The sequence below is a fragment of the Diabrotica undecimpunctata genome, chromosome 2 (assembly GCF_040954645.1).
Source record: "Diabrotica undecimpunctata isolate CICGRU chromosome 2, icDiaUnde3, whole genome shotgun sequence".
Taxonomy (NCBI): domain Eukaryota; kingdom Metazoa; phylum Arthropoda; class Insecta; order Coleoptera; family Chrysomelidae; genus Diabrotica; species Diabrotica undecimpunctata.
Window position 1 is genome coordinate 3,749,400 of NC_092804.1, and position 21,518 is coordinate 3,770,917.

Consider the following 21,518-nt stretch of genomic DNA (forward strand, 5'->3'; position numbering starts at 1 on the left):
ATGACCTTACTACCGAATATTCTTTGAAGGAATTTCTGTTATCATCGTCATTAGTGTTGGGTGCCATTAATAATGTTTTTATCAATATAGACAATGAGCTACAAATAGTTTTTGCATACGTTATATTTGAATATCACCGTGATGCAAAGGCCGTTGTGAACAGACTAAATGGTTTTTGTTTTCAAAATAAAGTTTTGGAGATTGAATTAATAGGTGTGAATTTACCTTACAAAAGATATACTAAGCAGACTAGCAAATCAAGGGCTATTTCCACTAAATCAAAGGCTGTTTCCACCAACAGCTTACATATAAGATATAAAACCTTAAATATAACATCTCCAACGAAAAATCTAGATAGTCAGTATAATGAATTAGATATTGATTCACCCATCGATATTTCTCCTATGAACACGCGACGCCCTGAAGAATATATACATGTTTTTAAACCTGCAACTGCAATAAGAACTACTACCCAAACAGCAACGAATACATTGAATTCTGCTAGATTTATCAATAAAAACAATAACGAAACAGCTGCAGCCACAAGTAATTCTGTAAAAGCTAAGAATGATACGCCACAAGCTGGGACATTCACATCAAGAGTATCTGGTTTAAGTTCATCTGCTTCACACTTAAGGCTCAATAGAGTATCTAGTAATGCAACAAATAATAAAATACAAGCATTTTTTTCTATTAAAGCAGCCGCAAAACCTAGAAGTACTGTATTAACAAAAGACAAGATGCCACAGGCAGCTACTTTATCATCTATATCATCAACAATTAGTCATCCAGATGCTTTTAAAAGGACTCAAACAGAACCGACTTCTTCAGCAGTACATCAGTCTGACTATTCTACACCGGGAACTTCCAACTCATCATTGTCTTCGGTAAGATATCAGTCAAATGTTTCTACTGAAATAAAAATACCAGAAACTTCATATCCAACAAAGCTTCCGCTAATGAGTTCACCAAATGCTTCTACTAGGCCACTAGCACCGAAACTTTATAATCCTTCAGTGCACCATCAAAATACTGCTACTAGTACCCAAACAGCAGCGACTTCTTCACCATTATCTTCAGCAGTGCATCCATTGAATCCTTTTGCACCAAGAACTTCCCATTCATTATTGTCTTCCACTAGAGCACAAACATCAACAACTTCTTCACCATTACCTTTAACGGTACATCAGTCAAATGATTCTAGACTAGACACTTCTCATTCATCATTGTATTCAGTGAAGCATCAGTCAAATGCTTGTACTAAAGCTCAAACACCAGCAATTGAGTCTCCAGCTTTGTTTTGGCTCATGAGTACACCTAATGATTCTACTGTACCAATAACACCCACAATTTCTCATTATTAATTGCCTTCAGCAGTGCATTTACCTATAATTTTTAACTGATTTATAGATAGATCTTTATTTAAATAGAAAAACCTAAGACACATACAATATAAGGAAAGTACACTATAAATTTTTGATATATTGTTTAAGTAACATTTTGAAATTATTGAGACTAGTACATTTTTTTAAAGATGTTGGTAACTGATTAAATTTAAGGAAGCCTTTAAAAAAGAGCGAATTCATCGTACTTTTATACATAGTTCTAGGTACATATATGTCATCTAAACTTCAGGTATTATAAGAATGAATACTTTTGTTGAAAGAAATGAATTTTTGAAAATATTCAGGTGATAAGCCATTTACTATTTTGAAGACCAAAATCATGGTGAAATAAAACAGTCTATTTTCAATAGAGAACCAATTTAGAGTATTTAACATCGTCCCAATTGGGGTACGGCGATTTGTTTTAAGAATTATTCTCATTCCACAGTTCTGTAATTTTTATAGCATGTTAAGTTTGTTAAGGTTAAATAGATATAAGATTGATGAGCAATTGTCAAAATAAGGTTGAATAATTGTGTTATATACTGTTATTTTTGACTCCATTGATATATTTTGAGATATTCTACTCAGAAAGTAAAGTTTTTTTGATACTTTTTTATGAACGTACTCGAAGTGACTCTCAAAATTCAGAATATTGTCAAGCTGGAATCCCAAATATTTAACTGTTGTGACAATTTCAATTTTTTCATTATTAATATTTAAATTTATGATTTCAGAATCAAGCAACATATATTTATGTTTGGTAGTGAAAACCATTCCTTTGTTTTTTTCACGTTCATTTTTAAATATTTATTAACCATATCTAAAATAGTGTTCATTTTTTGAATAGCTACATTAAAATTTTTATCACTACAACAGATTAGAGTATCATCGGCAAAAGGATTATTAAATTCACAAATTACAAAAATATCGATATCGTTAATGTACAGAATAAATAAAAGGGGGCCTAATACACTACCTTGAGGAATCCCTGTATTACTATCTATTTCTGATGACAATTGGTCTTTAAATCGAACTTTTTGTTTGCGATCTTGTAAATAATTTTCTAACCACGCAATTACTGTACCTCCTATACTGTTTTATTATTGTCCTGTCAATGGTTTCAAAAGCTCTTTTTAAATCAAGAAATACACCGACTACGTACTTATTTTTATCTAAATTACTCTTTATGTGACATAATGTAACTTGTAACGCTGATTCACAAGAGAATTGATTTCGAAAACCTGATTGATTATTAATTAAAATTTTATTTTTTGTTACATGTTCTAATAATTGTTCATAAACAGCAATTTCTAATATTTTCTCTATAGGAGGTAAAGTATTGATTGGTCGGAATTCTTCAGCTTTGATAGTGTTGGGGGGTATTTTTTGAATAGGGGTGATGGTGCTTATTTTTAATACATCAGGAATTCAAAAAACTTTTACTTTTTAGTTTAATATCTCGTTTAGTTAATATTACTCAAAATACTCACAGATAAGTTGTTTCTAAAAGTGAACCATCCCAATTTTTGCTCCCTTGGTAAGTTAGTGTGGGTTCCATAGGACCCGCTGTGGTCACGCCTGTGACTATAAGACTTTAAAAGGTATTGTGAACGAATATGTTTTACGCCAAAAACGAAATATTTGATAAAACTTGCATTGGCCATGGCATATTTGATTGGTACTTCGTTTTTGTTTACTATTTGATGTTATAGGTATATAAAATGTATTTTAATAAATTGTATTTTGCCAAATGTAGTTGTTACTATATAACCTGAGTTAGTTACATATCTTTGAGATAATTATGATGACGCATTCTCTGCATACATACACGAGTAACAGTAACTTCTTAATGCAGCGGTCGGGGAACTTTTTTAATCATTACCTCAAAATATTTTTGTGTAAGTTGATATTACCACATGGCGAAGAGCAAAAAAACGAAACCGCCTCTTTTTAGCATCTTTCATATTATAGCCCCATGATAATTTTGAAAAGAAAACAATAACTAAAAATGTAATTTAAACATCATTTATTCAATTTATCAATGTAATACCTAGTAATACATAACAGTAATAACAGTAATATATAGTTGAGGAAAAAAATTCGCCCCCACAGAAAATATAAGTAAATGATAATTTCTTGTTATTTTCTAGAAGCAATTCCTCTTCAAAATTATCTGCACCTTTGTAGCGAACATATACCATTAGCTGTGAATTGCTACTAAAATCAGTTGTCTCATCAAGCTGAATATCAAAATATTTAGCCTGTTTTAATGCGAAAATAACCTTCGCTTCCTTCACATTTTCTGCTAATATAGAAGTTCGTTCTTTCACAATTCTCGCAGACAAGGGCACTGAATTCAGTTTCTTCGCTTCTTTTTGACCACACATAATCTCTGCCATTTTTGCAGCAGCTGGTTTAACCAAATCTTCACCAATTGTATACACCCATAGTATATTACTGGCAACTTATTATCAATGTATTCTCCTAATTTTAAATGTATGTAAAAATGTGAGTGATGAACTACATTATGAACGTAGTGATCCTGCACTGGGATCTTAGGCTATATAAATTAACTTGGATAAAATAAAAAATTTTAACTTACGCTCGTAAATTGGAAGTCTAACGTGAGCCAAAAGCCCTTGTCGTATTGATATTATATAAAAAAACATTATTTTCCATAAATATTTTATTTACATAGTCAAAAAATTATATATAACATAGTAATATACAAAATTAAATCTTTTACACAAAACATCGATAAGAATCCAGTCTATTTTCACAAAATAAGCATTCTGTAACTACGACAATCGTTTTTGAAGTTAATGCGCCGCGCCAGCGAATAATGGAAGGTTTCAGTAGACTACCAACTGATTGGTTTTAAAAATAACGGTAAAAACTCATCTTTTTGCTGTCTGAAGTCTTACAATTTATTTAGGGGTAGAAAATATTCATCTGGAAATAGTATATTTTCATACCTACATACAAAACGCGCCACAGCGTTGCCGCACTGTGTTATGTATTAGTTCTTGTTATATTCACACATCTGTCAGACAGACAAATTTTAGCACTGTGTTACTGTATTATGAAGGAAAACAAACAATTTTACTGTTAAGACCTAAGAAATAGACACTTAGGTAACTCTGTATTTGTAAATTGTATATTTAGACGTACCTACCTAAGAAAGCATGTTGCCAAACCGATGACAGGTTGGACTATTATGAAAACAAAAAACAATGGGAAGTATGTAAAAGGAACACATTTGGGAATAAAAATAAATAAATAATGGTGCATTACAAAACTAAAATTTCTCCATAAAAAATTTTTTGTACGCCACTTTCAGCTTCGGGTGTTACATCATAAAAATACAATCGGACAACTTAAGAATATCCTCTAGGAAGTTTAGAACGAAGAGAATTTTGACAGCTGTCAGTATTATTTTCTAAAATACGTTATTAAATGTTTTTTCGGCACTAAAATTTAACAATTAAGGAAAAAATTCAACTATATACATCTAAAAAATAATTGTTCTATTGCTCATGTGAAAATTATATCGATGTAGCAGCAATTTGGAGCAGTAGTCACTCCTGTGACAACTGAAAGTGACCTACCTATAAAAATATGATAAATATTACACACATTTCAACCCCCCCTCCCCTACTGAAAATATTCCACAAGTTAACAAACCTTTAACTCTTATGCCTCTTATATTTGAAAATTATAAAAACCATATATCTAAATTTTTGGGTATTTATTCAAATTCAAAATAAAATGTGAATTTAAAATTCGAAAAAATCAATTTAGAATCAGTGTAAATAACATCGATTTTTTGATCTAGATGAACAAAGAATCGGAAATAAATATTTGTATACAAAATATTTCTTTAATAATCAACAACAAACAGTCTTTGAAATCATTGAGAGAAAATGAGGAAAGTAGAGATGGGTTAAATGGTTTCTTCTGAAGTTTCGGAGATGTGAGTACCTATCGGTATTAGCACAGTATAAATAAAAACGAGCAGGATACAATATAATCAAGAGACCGGAGAAACTTCTGTTAAAATAACACAGGCAATACAACGATTTCTTTTGAAGACTAGATTGAGTGTATTTGTTCACTTACCCTCAGTGGAGTTTTGTAACTACAAACTCACTGAACCGATAAAAAATTCTGCGGAGAAGATAGAGATCAGATAAATTGATTCATTTGATGACTCAATTGAATATGCATTGACTCTCTAAACAGATCCGTTCCGAATTTTTTGTTACCGAATGAAGTAGAAAAGCACACCTACATGCAAAGAGTAATTTCAAGAATAAACAGAAGACAACAAAACACAATGATTGAAGCAACGAACTTCCTTTACAATTATCTTAAAACCGGCTTTTAATTCAAGATTCTGTCTTCAATTCACTGCCGAATCAATTAGGAAACTTCAAAACTCCGCTAGCAGTAATGGTTAAGAAGAATCGCTTTAAAATAGTGAATGTATACTACATAATCGAGTCATCAAAAGGAACATTTATCGCACCTCTATTTACCCTGGCTCCTCCTGAATGTATTGTAGTGTCTTTAGGCTTCCTAAATACCGCTTACATCAACAGTATTGTGTTAATTTGTAAGAAAAGTCCTTCATTCGATTAATCTGCTCCGTCGTCTTCTATACATCCTTGAAATTGCTTCTTTTATGTATTCCAGTTTTCCTATTTCGTTCTTTAATCGGTGACGTTAATTTAAAACGAAAATGATGAAAGGAAGGAATATTTATCGAAGAAGAGTCAATACCAGAAATCGAGTTATTAAAAAGATCAGTGTATCCTATCTCTACTTTCAAAACTGGTCGTTGAATCGGTTCGGGAATTTTATACTAAGGAAATTATGTATAAACAACGGTTTCTTTTGATGATTCGGTCGCGCAGTATGGAGTCACTGCTTTGAACTAATTACATATTTTAAATCATTTGAATCGATTGAGAAAATAGCGATGGGTAAGTGTTTACTTTTGAGCTTTGGAGGACTATTAGCACACTAATAGACAAGAACGTTAGTCTCAAAGGAGTTTTTGAAGTTTTAAAAGTATCAAAACTCAGTCAGCGACCATTTGAAAAAGTCGAGATTGAATAAATGGTTTCTTTTGTTGATCAACTTTTTTGGAGAGTAATTTTATATTAATGTTAGTCTAAACAGGATTTACAAACCTTAAAAGACCTAGAATTCATTCACATGCCTTTTTAAATAGAGGTGTAATAAATGGTTCCTTTTAATGAGCCAATTGCGTAGTACTGATTCATTACTATCTAAACCGTAACACCCAGCAAATTTTTGATGTTTACAAGTCCCTGAATCGATTCAAAAGTCAGTTAAGATAGAGTAAGCGGTTTAAAATAACCTTTTGGACGAACAAACGTAAAAGGAAATCAAATTGATTGAAAGAATTAACCGCTCCTGTAATTAACACAATAACTTAATGAGTCGATTGCGTAGAATTGATTTCCTCCTATCGAGAAACCGTGACTTCCAGTAAAGTTTTTGATGTTAAGAAGTCCCCAAACCGATTCAAAAGTCAGTTAAGATAGAACAGACGGGGTAAAATAACCTTTTGGATGAACAAACTTAAAAAGGAATCAAATTAATTGAAAGAATCAACCTCTCGTGTAATTAACGCAATAACGATAGTCTTAGCAGGATTTGTGAAGCTTAAAAGCTTTCGAATTCATTCACATGACTTTGTAAATAGAGGTGTAGTAAATAGTTCCTTTTAATGAGTCGATTGCGTAGAATTGATTCCCTACTATCGAGAAACCGTGACTTCCAGTAAAGTTTTTGATGTTTAGAATTCCCCAATTCCCCGACTCAAAAGTCAGTTACGATAGAATAGGCGGGGTAAAATAATCTTTTGGATGAACAAACGTAAAAAGGAATCAAATTAATTGAAAGAATCAACCTCTCGTGTAATTAACGCAATAACGATAGTCTTAGCAGGATTTGTGAAGCTTAAAAGCCCTCGAATTCATTCACATGACTATGTAAATAAAGATGTAGTAAATAGTTCTTTTTAATGAGTCGATTGCGTAGAATTGATTCCCTACTATCGAGAAACAGTGACTTCCAGTAAAGTTTTTGATGTTTTGATGAAGTCCCCAAACCGATTCAAAAGTCAGTTAAGATAGAACAAGCGGTGCAAAATGAACCTTTTAATTACTCAGTTGAGTATTATTGACTCCTTATTTAAAACATTCTCCTCTAATTAATCGATTCCGATCTAAATCGGCGTTATTGGCGACCGAACGAAGTAGAGAATTAAAATGACTAAAGTGAAGAAAAATCAATTTCTCCTGTAACTAACGCAGTAAAGTTAGTATGAGCAGGATTTGTTAGGCTTAAAAGTCCTCAAATTCATTGACAGGTACTTATAAATAAAGGTGTGTTAAATGGTTCCTTTTAATGACTCCATTGCAAAATATCGACTCATTAAAGAACTGTTAATGAAGTCTTTGAAGCTTAAAACTCACCGGATCGATTCAGCAGTTAAGTGGTGAGTGTAGTGGGGTGATAAATCTATCTTTTTGATTACTCGACTGCGTATATTGACTTATTATTTAGAACAGATTCCTTTATTTCATTGAAAAAGAGAAGTAGGGACTTACGGAGATAGCATAAACAGTATATATACATTTCAAAACACAAGAAAACGAAGATGAGTGAATGTTCAGTAGATAACAGCATAGAGGTAACGCAATAAATTGATTGATAAACGAAGTTGTATAATAAATATAATTTCCAATTCTTTGCGAGTAATTCTAGACCGTTTGAATCACACATCGATAAATGATTACTCTATTTTCAATAGTTACACTTAATAAAATTATTAAAAACTATCTTCACTGTCATCTGGCAAGCCGTTGAAATTCAGCGGGCCGAACCTCGGAACCGAATTGCTCTCCGATTGGTATTCGTCCGGAGCGGGAGAAATTGGAGATTCTACTTCGTTCTCGCTCCTGCCTATAGACGGGTCGAAGGCTTCCTTGATTTGACTACTGCCTCCCTTGGGGTCCAGATCCGTCGCCCAGCTGAAGTGCATCAGAGCCAGATCGGTGTTGCCTAGTTTCTTGTGGACCTTACCTATAAGATAATATACTAAAGATTCTTTGGGTACGATTTCTTTCAGTTCTTCGAGCTCTTTGAGAGCCTCGGCGTGTCTCCCCAGAGCGAAGTAGATGGATCCTCTGTGGAATTTGCATAGTGGACTATGGGGGTTATTGAATATGGCTGTGTTGAACGTAGCCAAAGCCTTTTCTGTATCTTTTAGGGCGTGTTGAACCACCCCTATATGGCAAAGAATCACCGAACTCTTCGGATTAATAGACAGCGCTTTGGAGTAGTTCATTTCGGCTAATTGATAACGTTCCTGCTTGGAGTATATCGTCCCTATGCCGAACCAGGCATTGTAATGCCTAGGATCCAGTCTTATAGCGTTTCTAAAGCAACTCATGGCTTTGTCAAGCTCTTCCGTGGTGATGTATTCGTGTCCCAACAGAGTATAAGCGTACGGGAAATTCGGATCGACCTGAACAGCTCTTTGGAAAAATTTAATAGCAGTATCGTGTTCTTTGTGCAGCGAAAAACAATTCCCACTGACACACCACGTTAGAGGAGAGTTTTTATTCGCGGATATTAAATCTTGAGCTAAAGCCGAGAGCGTTACTTCCTTTTGTAAGTGCCACAACGCCGTGGAATAAATATCCATGTATTCTAAGCGATAGGGTTCTTTACTGTGGACTTCCCCGAAATATTTAATACTGTTTTCAAAGTCTAACATTTCGAAATAGGCAAGACCTAACAAGCACTGTACCCAGGAGGTTTTAAACTGATTGGGTGGTAACGAATTGAGCCTCTCGATGGCGGCGGCGCACTCGAATTGCGACAAATCCATATAAGCCTGGCCGATTTCTCTTAACAAAGACATCAAGCCCTCAGCGCTCTGCTTTTGCATGTAGACTACTTGCTGTAAGCAGTTTTCTGTCGTGTTGGATATTGCACTTTTTTCCGTCTTCGCGTCAGCGGAAGTCACCGTTTCCGTCTTTTCTTTTTCTATTTTGTTCTTAGTGTTCATTTCCGCAAAATTCGCGTTTTTATTCAGATTACACTTAGCCATACGCTGCTTAGTTTTACGAGACGGCGACTTTGGTGTAGCAAACTTATTTCTACTAGGCGATTTGTTGTTTTCCTTAACCGAATAACTATTACTGAATAATCTCGAACTTCTTCGTACGTTTTGACCCGGTTGTACCGCTAGCGGAATCGTGGGGGTCTTAGTTACGGGCACGTTAGTGGATTGGCTAAACACCGGCTTACAGTTTTGAAAAATCGACTCCTTACGACCGATGAACTGATCGACTTGGGCCCTCACTCGTTTCGCCAGCGACTGGTGGTGGTTGTTCGATTCCGTGAGCGTCGTCGGTGAAATCATGTCGGGTGTGTTGAGGGTATCGTGGGAGGTTTCGAACAGCTGGCCGAATGCGGGTTGAGATTCGTGATTGGGTGGAGTCTGGAACTAAAAATTGTTTTTGCTAGATATGCTATGTTGAATATAGAGTGTGTATCAGACTATAACAAATAGAGGTGTATGAATGAATTGAAAAGAAAAGTATTTTAAAACTGTGTAATATATTTTATTTTTTTTTATTTTCGGCTTACAAAGCCATCTTCAGAGCTACGCTACAATGGAATAACTTAATATAAGTACGAGCCCCTTCCCATTTCAGTTGGCCCACCTATGGAATTTGCAGTTTAAATCGATTACCATAAACAAATTATACTCTGCAAGGTTTTATAAGTTCCCATATTAATTAATATGGCATTTTTATTAATATTTATTAAAAACATTACCCTTACGGTTTTTTTATTTATTTTCAGCAATAAAAAATATTTCACTAAATCCTGACGAGTGTCATTCACTTATGTCAACATATGATTTTTTCATAATTACGTTAAATCTTGAGGTAGCTATAGAAAAATGACATCAAAACAATATTATTGTCAGTTAATGACAAATGTATTTTGCAGTATTGTAAAGCTTTTTGCCGTTTGTGGATTATACAATGGGTCGAGGTAAAGTTATCGATGAGAAAATTTGTTATTCATTATTATATTTTTTAATTCTGGAAAATCTAATTCGCAAATCGCGAATATGTTGCAATTGCCACGCTATAGTGTAAGAAATATAGTCAGAAGATACAAAACTACAGGTTCGGTCGTCACAAAACCTAGAAATGTACGAAAAAGTAAAATAACCGAAGCAGGTCGAAGGACATTAAGACGCATTATAGTGAAAAATCGACGAGCAAATTATATGGAGCTAAGCGTTTTATGGAGTGACGTTATTGGAAGACAGGTTTCTAGATCAACAAGTCACCGAGAGGCCCACAAATTAGAATTTGGTACGTACAAAGTAAGTTTTATGGTTGAAAAAATTAGTACGAATTGTTTTTAGTAAATTTCATTTTATTTTAGGCTAAGGAAAAGCCACTTTTAACATGACAACAAAAGAAAAATAGACTAAGATGGACTCAGTCGCAATGGGATTCAATACAATGGAGTGATGAGTCCAGATTTGAAGTGTGTGTTGGAGACAGTAGGAGTCGCGTCATTCGCAGGAAAAATTAAGCTTTCCATCCCGACTGTCTGAAGAGAAAAGTCAAATTTCCTGCATCTGTCATGATCTGGAGCAGCATGTCGGCTGAAAGTGTGGGAAAGTTGGATTTTATCGATGGGATTGTAAACACGGACAAATATTTGAATATTTTAGAAGAACCTCTTTTACCGATTCGGAACACCGTTTAACGTCAGTGGAAGATTTTGTCTTCCAACAGGACGGCGCAGGTTGTCATACTTCAAAAAAGAGTTTAAAATGGATTGAAGACCATACCACTTCTGGAATAGGTTTCTAACAGTCCCGACTTGTCTCCGATAGAAACTTTTGTGCACTAAATAAAAAAGCTTTGAGAAAACATCCTGCCAGGTCCGTCAACGAATTGAAGGAAAAATTGCAATAAATATGGAATTTGTTTACATTAGAATTTTGTCAGAACTTTTTAAAAATTATGGACCGGTTGTTCGAACGCTAATCAAAACTTGATTGTAATCAAATATTTAATTACAAGAAAATACGTCACAGCAGCTGTCAAAATTATTAAAAATTGCTTATTATTATTATTATTGATTTGTAAATAAAAACATGAAATTAACATCAGAAAGTTTAATTGAATAAAATAAATCAGTCAACATAACCTCAAAATGTGACGTATTTGATTTTAATTAAAGATTTGATTACAATCAAGTTTTGATTAGCGTTGGAACAACGGGCCCTATGCCTCGAAGAATTTTGCATGTCATTAAATAAAGGGGATGAAACTCAGTGATCAATTTTCACATTTTTTTTTGTTAATATTACATTTCTATGCGTTTTTTTAAATTTATTATTATTCTGTTTAATCAATAGTTTTCATTACGTTATAAAATATTTTCTATAATTAGGAAATTCAAAAATGTTGTTCCATACATTACAACTTATAAAATTTACGCTGCGCTTTTATTTTTTTTCTCTAAAATTTAATTTTCTTACGAATCTAACGTTGGGCCAACTGATATGAGAAGGGGTTCGTACTTATAATAGTGAAATTTGGAGGGAATGCGTAGGTTTCTCAACTAGTCAACAACTGACGTAATAGCGATAGATTAAGCTGATTTTGATGAAAAAATTAAATAAGTACTAAAATTATAGTTTCGTATTTAATTAATAACGATTATCGCTGTGGTTATTTGTCAAAAAAGTTGACTTTTTCAATTCTCTAGTTTTACTTTGGATATATAGTTAAATTATTGTTTAACCAGATGCTTATATGTTTACATGGGCAGAATGGTATGTATACAATGGACAAAGTAGCAGCTGTCTTAATAATTGGTGAATATACAAACAATTTCCATGCAGCAGAACATCTTTTTAATGAGAGGTACCCTGATAGCCCTATACCAGGGATTTATTTGAGACAGCTTCTTCGGAAGTTTGAAGAAAAAAGTAGTGTTCAAGATGCCAAACGATCTCATAGACCAACAATTAGTAATGACAAAAAAATTGGATAATTGCAGAAATGGTAGTGAACCCTACTTCTTCTACAGTCCAAGTTGCGTCTATATGTGGAATCAGTACATCGAGTGTTGGCTAAAAACAAATTTCATCCATACAAATTAAAAATTGTGCACCAACTTTCAGATGATGACTCAGACCGAAGACTAGAATTATGTGACAATATGTCCTATCAAATCAACCAACAGCTAGATTACATAAAAACAATTTGTTTTAGTGACGAAAGTACTTTTTCCCCTAATAGAAATGTTAAAACACAATGTGAGGTATTGGAGTGACATAAATCCTCGCATCTTTCGTGAAAAACATACTCAATTTTCAGAAAAAGTAAATGTTAGGGCAGGTATTTTGGGATACCACATAGTTGGACCTGTTTTTCTCAATTCTAACTTAACCGGTATCTGGAGATGTTACAAAAGACAATTAAGCCGAATATTCTTGAAATTCTGGAAGATAATCCGGATGAACTCGGCAACTTGGAAATTCTTGTTTCAACAAGATAGATGAGGAATATTGTTGTAGATAAATTGGACGACTAGGTTCGATAAAATGGCCAGCTCTGTCACCGGACCTCACACCATTAGATTTCTTTCAGGAAGTACTTGAAATCTAAGGTTTACGCTACAGCACCAGACAGTATTCACATTTTGAAACAACGAATTGTTGAAGAATGTTGGGTAAAGGAAAACCACTATATTAAAGATTTGTCATGTGAAGCAGTAGTGAAAACATATCAGTTTTTGATCATTAATTCAAATTACATGATCTCACACAGGAAGATTTTAGGACTTTCCCAGTCGTTAACAAGTGAAAATCCTACAAAAAGGTCCCTGAAGTTAAAAGCAAAAACTTAAAATATGCACGTGGGATGTAAACAACATAATACAAAGCAGAAAAGCTAAGAAGGTTAGAAGTCTGTAAAACAAGATGGCCAAACAATGGACACTACAAATTCTTAAGATTATCTGATATATTTCTCTGGGGTGAACAATCAGTTATATCAAAAACCTTAGCAGTCATATTAAAGAACTTGCTTGCAAAATCTGTAAGCAAATTTGTCTCTAATAATAAAATATACATACAAGCATTCACTCCCTCAATTAACAGAAGTCCACTATCAACAGTTACAAATAAAACATGACACAGAAATAATTCCAGACCACAGGCTATATAAACTCAAAAAAAAAACAATGTATTATTACAAAATACTGCCTGTGAAGTCCTATATTCAAAGCTGAGTACATATCTTACCAATTAAATCAATACTTTTTGTAAGTAGAAAAATCTGCAGCAAATAACATACCACCTCCATCAAAACCTCTGCTAAATATAGTATCAAAAAATATCTGCTTGAATGGCAAGTCTTGGAAAACAATATAAGACGTCATGAAAATCAAAAAGGAAAATCTCCAGGTTGTGATGGCGTTAGTTTGGATAGATAAGACAGTTTGTAGGGGAATTGTTACCGATTTTAAATGAATCCGTTAATCTCTCTTATTACTGGAACAATTCAAGCCTCCATGAAAATGGCATAGTGGTATCAAAGCACAAAAACCCATTAATTAAAACTTCTGTTCCGTTTTATTAGAAAGTCCTACATTTGGAATAAATAAATATAACTAATAAATAAGTACTTACACTTCCAACTTCCTTAAATCGAGGCCTGAGAGATTTTTGGAGTGAAGGTGCCAATGGCCTGATTCCAGATAGAGCTAAAGGGTGAACTGAGGGGCTTTCATCTGGTGTGGAGAACAGCTTGACATTGGCATGGTTCATATGAATAGGATTAAAACTAAAAACTTGTTCGGGAGTATTGATAAAGCTTTCATCGTTCTCAATAGTGGACATACTGTTGGTGATAATAACACTATCTAAATTACTGATGCTGTTTCCTTGGCACATAGATAAATTTTCAATATTGTTTATTTGGAAAACTTCCGCTGGGTCCTTTTTTTCTCCCATTTTGCACAGAAGTTCGAAACTAGACCACAGGAATGGGTTTAATTTAAGAGCTTTTTTCCAAGCATCGACTGCTCTAGATTTGCGTTCAGTTTTAGCTGCAATTTTACCCAGAAGTAGCAATGCAAAACCAGCTTGCTCTCCAAATTCTTTGACTAGATCTTCATCATCTAAATTGTTTCCTGATGTACTGTTTTCTAGAATAGTAGCTTCAGCCTCTGCATATCTATAACACATAACAATAATTAGTTTTTATATTTGTTTACTTTTGTTCTAAAGTAAAAAAAATCTAACTTCATCTTTGTTGCATGAAAACTGTATTAATATAGATCCATGGAAAATAATCGTAATTAAGATAAACCATGGAATCACATATTTAAACAGGTTGCTGTAGTTTAGATTTTTTTCGACGGCTCCATATAATACACTGTAAGATATACTTACTTTTCTAACTCATAGGCACACATCCCCAGTAAATATCTACACTGTGGCGAATTTCCTATTCTGTCTTTAAGTATATAATAAGCATGATCATTTTGCCCATTCCTATAATATGATGTTGCCAACAAAAATAAACTTTCTTCAGTATTCACTGTAATCAAAGATGTATTAGTTGTATAGTAAACAAGACTTCTCAAGATTTATTTACATGTTAAAACAAATAAATACAAAAAACAACAATTATGCATTGGATTGAACTCAAAAGCAAAAGTAATACCTTATATATGGCTATATACGAAAGACAGATAATTTACATACAACACACACAAAAATATTTTGGCAAAAGCTGTTTTTGAGGCCCAATATATGAAATAAAGAAGTTTATACCAAATTAAAAAGAGAAAAATTTGGAAAAGTATACAAAATAATTTTAAAAATGTTGAACAGCTCCCTATAATAACCTAATTAATTTTCAAAGCAATCTAGTTTATCTACACTTTACCATGTGTTTTAATCCAATCTTTGTGATTGTCAATTACAGATAACTAATAATGTACTTAAACTACACAACTTAAATATTGATTTAAAAAAAAGATTATGTCATTACCAACAATAATAAAAGCCATCAAACAAACTACAACAAAAGAAAATATCAAAAACTGACAGAGGCAAAAAACCTTTTAAAACTTTAGTAAGAACTATCTGGAACACAACACAGATCATAATAAAGACAAAAAAATGGTATTTATCTTTACTATACAAAGTATCATGACATAGTAATAGACACAAAAGCAAGAACAAAATAAACACATCAGAAGAAGCTAAAACAAGATAGAAATTATTGATAAATAATACAAAACAGAAACTCATATATGCAAAAGACCAAGCAGACTATGATTATTGATATATAAGGCATATTTAAAGATGAAGATACATTGCATTATATTGATCTAATCATAGAAATGAAGGTAACAACTAGTTAACTGAAGTAAGACAGCTTTTGCTATTTAACACTTTATATTAATAGCTCTTTTGTAACCTACCTTCAGCATATAAACGTTCCGATAAAAATATTGCGTCCGTATAATCATGATGATTTAAACAATGCCAAATGGCAGCCTAAAATAAAAAAAATTGTATATAAATAAAAAAAGAATAACATTTTTTACAGCATTATTTTGCGTCTCACCTGAACTGGTTCCTGTACAATCATTGTAAATATAGTTGGTGACTCTTAATCCATATTCCAGTTTTAATCAACTTGATAATTGTCAATCTAAACAATTAACATTTATTTTATTAGCTTCTTAAAATGGAAAAATGTTCCTGTTGTCTTATTTGATTGACATAACATAACTGAAACTGACATGCTTGTACGTCAACGTCAACTTGATTTAAAATCGTTAATGGATATTCGTTTGTTACTGGAAGTGGTACCTTCTTAGTAAATTACTAAATTGAAATACAAGTGTTCTAAAATCATTATTAATTTAGATATAAAACTTTAATATGATTATTATTAGAATAACAAGATTATTACGAAGTTGTACTGATAAATTTAAAATGGGCAATTTGACATAGAGAACTTGCGCATTTGGTACTTCATTTAATGCATACATATTTCCACGGAACACATACAAAAAAATATATATAAACAGCAAACAGTATGAAACAGTGTGTTTAATAATCTCCGATCACAGTTGATAAGTACAAGTCCGCAAATATGCTAATGTATTCCTCAATCACCTCAATCCTATAACCTTCTCTAAAGAAGTAATTCATAAATATTTATGTCGCAACCCTTTATCTTGTTTCTTGGATGCCAAATAAGGACGACAGTAATTAATCTGTAAGTACTCTCGCGTTTGTATTATATACACACAATACACAAGGATTTGTCCATAAATTACTGTAAAAAGTAACTCCTCAAAAATAAGTATTGAATTGATGGGGTACGACAAAGGATCTAATTAGATTAAATAATTATGATTGATAAAATACGATGGAGCCTCCAAAATACATAATTATTTAGTAATGGTAATAAATAAGTAGTACCATTTTTAGACATCTCGTATTTTTAAAATTAAATTTGCTGACATTGACATATGACATATAACAAACGAACGGTAGAAGAAAATGTGGATGCGGTGAAATAACTGGTTGTCAACTTAGGACTGCATGACATTCTGATCCAGATTTAAAATTTATTAATGCTTCTATAATTCGTCCGCTTTATATTTTAGCTGGAACAACTATTGTATTTATTCTCAATCTCCTAGTGGACTTTTAGAAGAACTTTATCGTTGCAAATATGCCTCCGAAACCAAAACCAGGTGCTCCCAGTAAAAAAACTGAGGCCAAAAAGAAGGAAAAAATTATAGAAGTAAGTATTGTCTTTAGGTTTAGAGCTTTTCTCCGTGTATACTGACTTAAATTAAGTATAATATACTTTTATTTTTTGTTGTAGGATAAAACTTTTGGTTTAAAAAATAAAAAAGGGGCGAAACAGCAAAAATTTATCCAACAAGTGGAAAAACAAGTCAAGTCCGGTGGTATTCATCCTCTAGGAGCAGCGGTAGATCAAAAGAAATTAGAGAAGGAGAAAAAGCTCAAAGAACAGAAAGAACTTGCTGCTCTATTTAAACCAGTCCAGATGCAAAAAATAGATAAAGGTGCTGATCCCAAGTCTGTGGTATGTGCCTTCTTTAAACAAGGACAATGTGGTAAAGGTGACAAATGTAAATTCTCTCATGATTTAGCTGTAGAGAGAAAGGCAGAAAAGCGTTCATTGTATTTTGATATGAGAGATGATGATGAAGAAGAAGATACTATGGAAAATTGGGATGAAGCTAAATTAAAGGAAGTGATAGAAAAGAAACATGGAGAGAAAGGAAAGATGCCAACCACTGATATTGTAAGCTTTGACTATATTTGGTATTTTCTTGCTTTTACTATATAATATAAAGGTCACAAAAAATACAAAAGTTGATGAAATTGAATATTAAATTTCGATTATTGGTAACTCAAATGTCAGCCTTTTGTGAACATGTCAATTATTGTTATTTTGAGATAAATTTGTAGAGAATTAAGTATTATAATTGCTGAATGATACACAATTTTTAGTAACAGTAAATTTAGCTGCCATTATTATCACAAAATACAGAGAACATACTCTGGTATATATTTGCATTTTTTTTTTAGATTTGCAAACACTTTTTGGAAGCAGTAGAAAAGTCAAAGTATGGTTGGTTCTGGCAATGCCCCACAGGAGAAAATTGCATTTACAGACATGCCTTGCCACCTGGATTTGTCCTTAAAAAGGATAAAAAGAAACTAGAAGATAAAGCAAATGAAATCACTCTAGAAGATCTTATAGAAAAGGAAAGAGCAGCTTTAGGTATGAACAGTTTATTTAGCTTAAATATTGTTCTACTATTTCTAAAATTTATTAAAAATGTTTTAACATTTGGGAGTATTTATAACAGACTTAATACTTTAATCTTTTCCGTCTAGGTCCCAGTCAAACAAGAATTACACTGGAAACGTTTTTGGCTTGGAAGAAAAGAAAGATACAGGACAAGAAAGATCAACTCAAGAAAGATGAAGATAAGAAAAGGAATGAATTCAAGGCTGGCAGACAAGTTGGAATTTCTGGAAGGGAAATGTTCAGTTTCAATCCAGATCTGGCTACTGAATATGACATGGAAGAAGGAGATGAGCTATTTGATTCTTCGGCTTATCCTACTGAAGAAGATGCTGTTGTTTATAAGGAAATAGATTTGAGTATAATAGGAGATGATGTACAGGAGGTAATATATTTTGTAGGTCTTTTTATACAGTACAGGCTTAGTAAAGATCAATGAATTTATTAATTCATGTGTTGCTAAATCCTAAAAATGTTCTTCTGTTAATATATTCTCCATGTCATACTATTTTATCATCTTGATAGTTCATTGATGATGCACTCTTTAAAATCAAGATTTTATTAGGTATACAAACGTATTTTTTTATGCATTTGCAAAAAGACTCATAAGGGTTGGAAAAAACAAGTCAAATACAACATGAATTTATCAAGATTTTAGGCTTGACTATTGTACATTAGATGATAATACAATATACACAGATTTTCTCACACATTAAAATTTTTTTAGGTTGATGGAACTGGTACTGTGGCAACAGAAGATAGGTTTAAAAATGTACAACCAACAACATCTGATGAAAAACCAGCTGAAGGTGCAACTGCAGTGGCTATTAATGAAAACCTTTTCCTCGAGTCAGACTTGGAAGACTTAGATGAAGAATTACAAGAACTAGATCTAGAGGAATAAAAAATAAGGGTTATTTTTTATGATTAACCCTTTCGGATTACTTTTTAATTTTAAAGCCCAAAAAATGTAAATAGAATATTAAAAATTTTAAATCTTTTGTTTTATTTATTTATATATAGGTATATTAGTTAGTAGGAGCTTCTCGACAGTACTCAAAATATGTTTACTATATTCTTCAAATGCTAATAATAGATTGAAAATTTTACAAATTGTTTCCAAAATTTAACAAAATAAATTTATATTGTTCCTTTTATACCATGTATATCCAATTTAAAACATGTTTCAACCAAAACAATTTTTTTTAACTGCGCATATGTATCCCTTTAGTTTTTCTTTGGGAATAGTTGCGATATAAAATATACATGGCCCAAATAAGTTGTCTCTTACATTTTAAAGTGAATGAGTTGAATAATTCAGTGTTTTAGTTCTCCTTAACTTTGTTTATGTTTATAATTGCTGTTATGTCATCATATGTGGACTGTAAATAATATATCCTGTCAAAAAAACCCAAACTATCAGAATAATCAAATTACAACTAGACGTATTACTATACTAGATATTATTTAGTATTGATGCACAGAGCCCAAATCAAGTTAAGTCTGCTGTGTATTTGTCCTAAAATAATAGTGGTTAGTGAAGCTCGAGTTACAAGTGAAATTAAAGATTCTTAAATTGCTTTGTGTGGATATAAGGTGATATGCTGCAATTCATCTAAACAATCTACAGATAAATAAAATATCACCTATTCAAAAATGTCAGATCAAAAATAACATAAGTACCATGGTCTGATAATGAAGTTAATGGTAAAAATAAAATTTGGAACAAGTTTTACAAAGAGTTTAAAACTGCTAACATAATTTCACCACTGATATTCAATCTGTACTTGGAGCACATTTTTGTAGAGGCTCTAAAAGATATTGATGAAGGCATCTCAATAACCTGCGGTATGCAAATGATACAATAGTGTTTTCCAATACCATAGAAGGGCTGCAAAACTTAATGAACAAAATAACGGAAACAAGTAGAACATATGGACTGGATATAAACACCAGCAAAACCAAGCTAATGATCACCAGCAAGAAAAACATAACTGAAGCAAATCTGTATATGAACCAAATGAGAATTGAACGTGTTTCACAGTACAGCTACTTGGGAACTATAATCAATAAGTTATGGAACAATACCCAAGAAATTAAATAATGTCGCATCGGAAAGGCAGAAAAGTGCATTCTTGACTATGAGCTCTGTGTTCAAGAACTAAAAGAGCCCCAGAACGAAAAAGAATATCTTGGCTTGCTAACCTAAAAGCATGGTATAGAAAGACCTCAACACAGCTATTCCGTATAGCAACCAACAAAGTCATTATAGCCAGAATAATCGCCAACATTCGGAACGGACAGGCACGTATCATTACGTCATGTATCATTTTGTAAATTCAGGTCTGAATTGGACAATAATAATTATGTAGTGGTGGTATTTCTTGATTTAAAAAGAGCTTTTGAAACTAACTAGAGGAAATGTTCTTGAATGGTTTAAAGATTATTTATTGGGTAGAAAGCAACAAGTGAGGATTGATATTTCTTCTTCTGTAAGTAGTGTTAACGTTTGGATACTTCAAGGTAGTGTCCTAGGACCTCTTTTGGTCATTTTGTATTTAAAAGATATAAACTTATTTCTTAAATGTGATTTCTTTAATTTGTATATAAGCATAAGCTTTTATTGATATTCTAACCTCTAATTCATTCTCACATGCAGTGTTGCCATTGCCAATGTCCGGATAATTATCCGATTTTCGGATAATTTCGTGGACCATCGCATAAATTTCGGATTGAACAATTTTTTGGATAATTTCGGATAATTCAAGGGTCTATCGACTTTTTATTTTTAAATATAATTTAAATTTTTATAAGCTTAAATAGCTAAATTTGCGAATGTACATAGAACTGCAAATTCTATTTCTATGAAAAATCTATAATCGAAGATGATGGAACCTATGAATTATTTCAGCGCCCTCTGTTGATAAATAGTATAATTTTGGTTTACTGTTTTACTGTACAAAAATCCACGGATCTTTGGGATTGACAAAAATCGAATATGATTAATTCTAAAATATGAAACAAAAAAAATGAATAAACTGTAGGAACTAGGAATTGTTATCCCTTCTTTACTTAGTTTTTCAACTTTTTATTAAGTATTTTTAATATAGGTTTTAAGAGTTAATAATTTGTTAATTTGCTGTGTTTATGTATTGTTTGTTGT

At 32.4% G+C, this 21,518-nt stretch overlaps 2 protein-coding genes across 2 annotated transcripts; one reads left to right on the forward strand and one right to left on the reverse strand.

The window, feature by feature from the left end:
- Positions 1–4,056: 4,056 nt before the first annotated feature.
- Positions 4,057–16,452, reverse strand: Cdc27 (cell division cycle protein 27). Its single transcript, XM_072522123.1, has 5 exons — positions 16,121–16,452; positions 15,975–16,050; positions 14,935–15,082; positions 14,170–14,716; positions 4,057–9,939 (listed from the first exon to the last, which is right to left on the reverse strand). The coding sequence occupies exons 1-5, from the start codon at positions 16,142–16,144 to the stop codon at positions 8,254–8,256; spliced, it is 2,481 nt and encodes an 826-aa protein (XP_072378224.1). The 5' UTR covers positions 16,145–16,452; the 3' UTR covers positions 4,057–8,253.
- Positions 16,453–17,047: 595 nt separating this feature from the next.
- On the forward strand, positions 17,048–19,351 carry LOC140434098 (zinc finger CCCH domain-containing protein 15 homolog). Its single transcript, XM_072522129.1, has 5 exons — positions 17,048–17,314; positions 17,399–17,845; positions 18,133–18,328; positions 18,445–18,740; positions 19,083–19,351. Exons 1-5 carry the CDS (start codon positions 17,243–17,245, stop codon positions 19,257–19,259), a joined length of 1,188 nt encoding a protein of 395 aa, XP_072378230.1. The 5' UTR covers positions 17,048–17,242; the 3' UTR covers positions 19,260–19,351.
- The last annotated feature ends 2,167 nt before the right edge of the window (positions 19,352–21,518 follow it).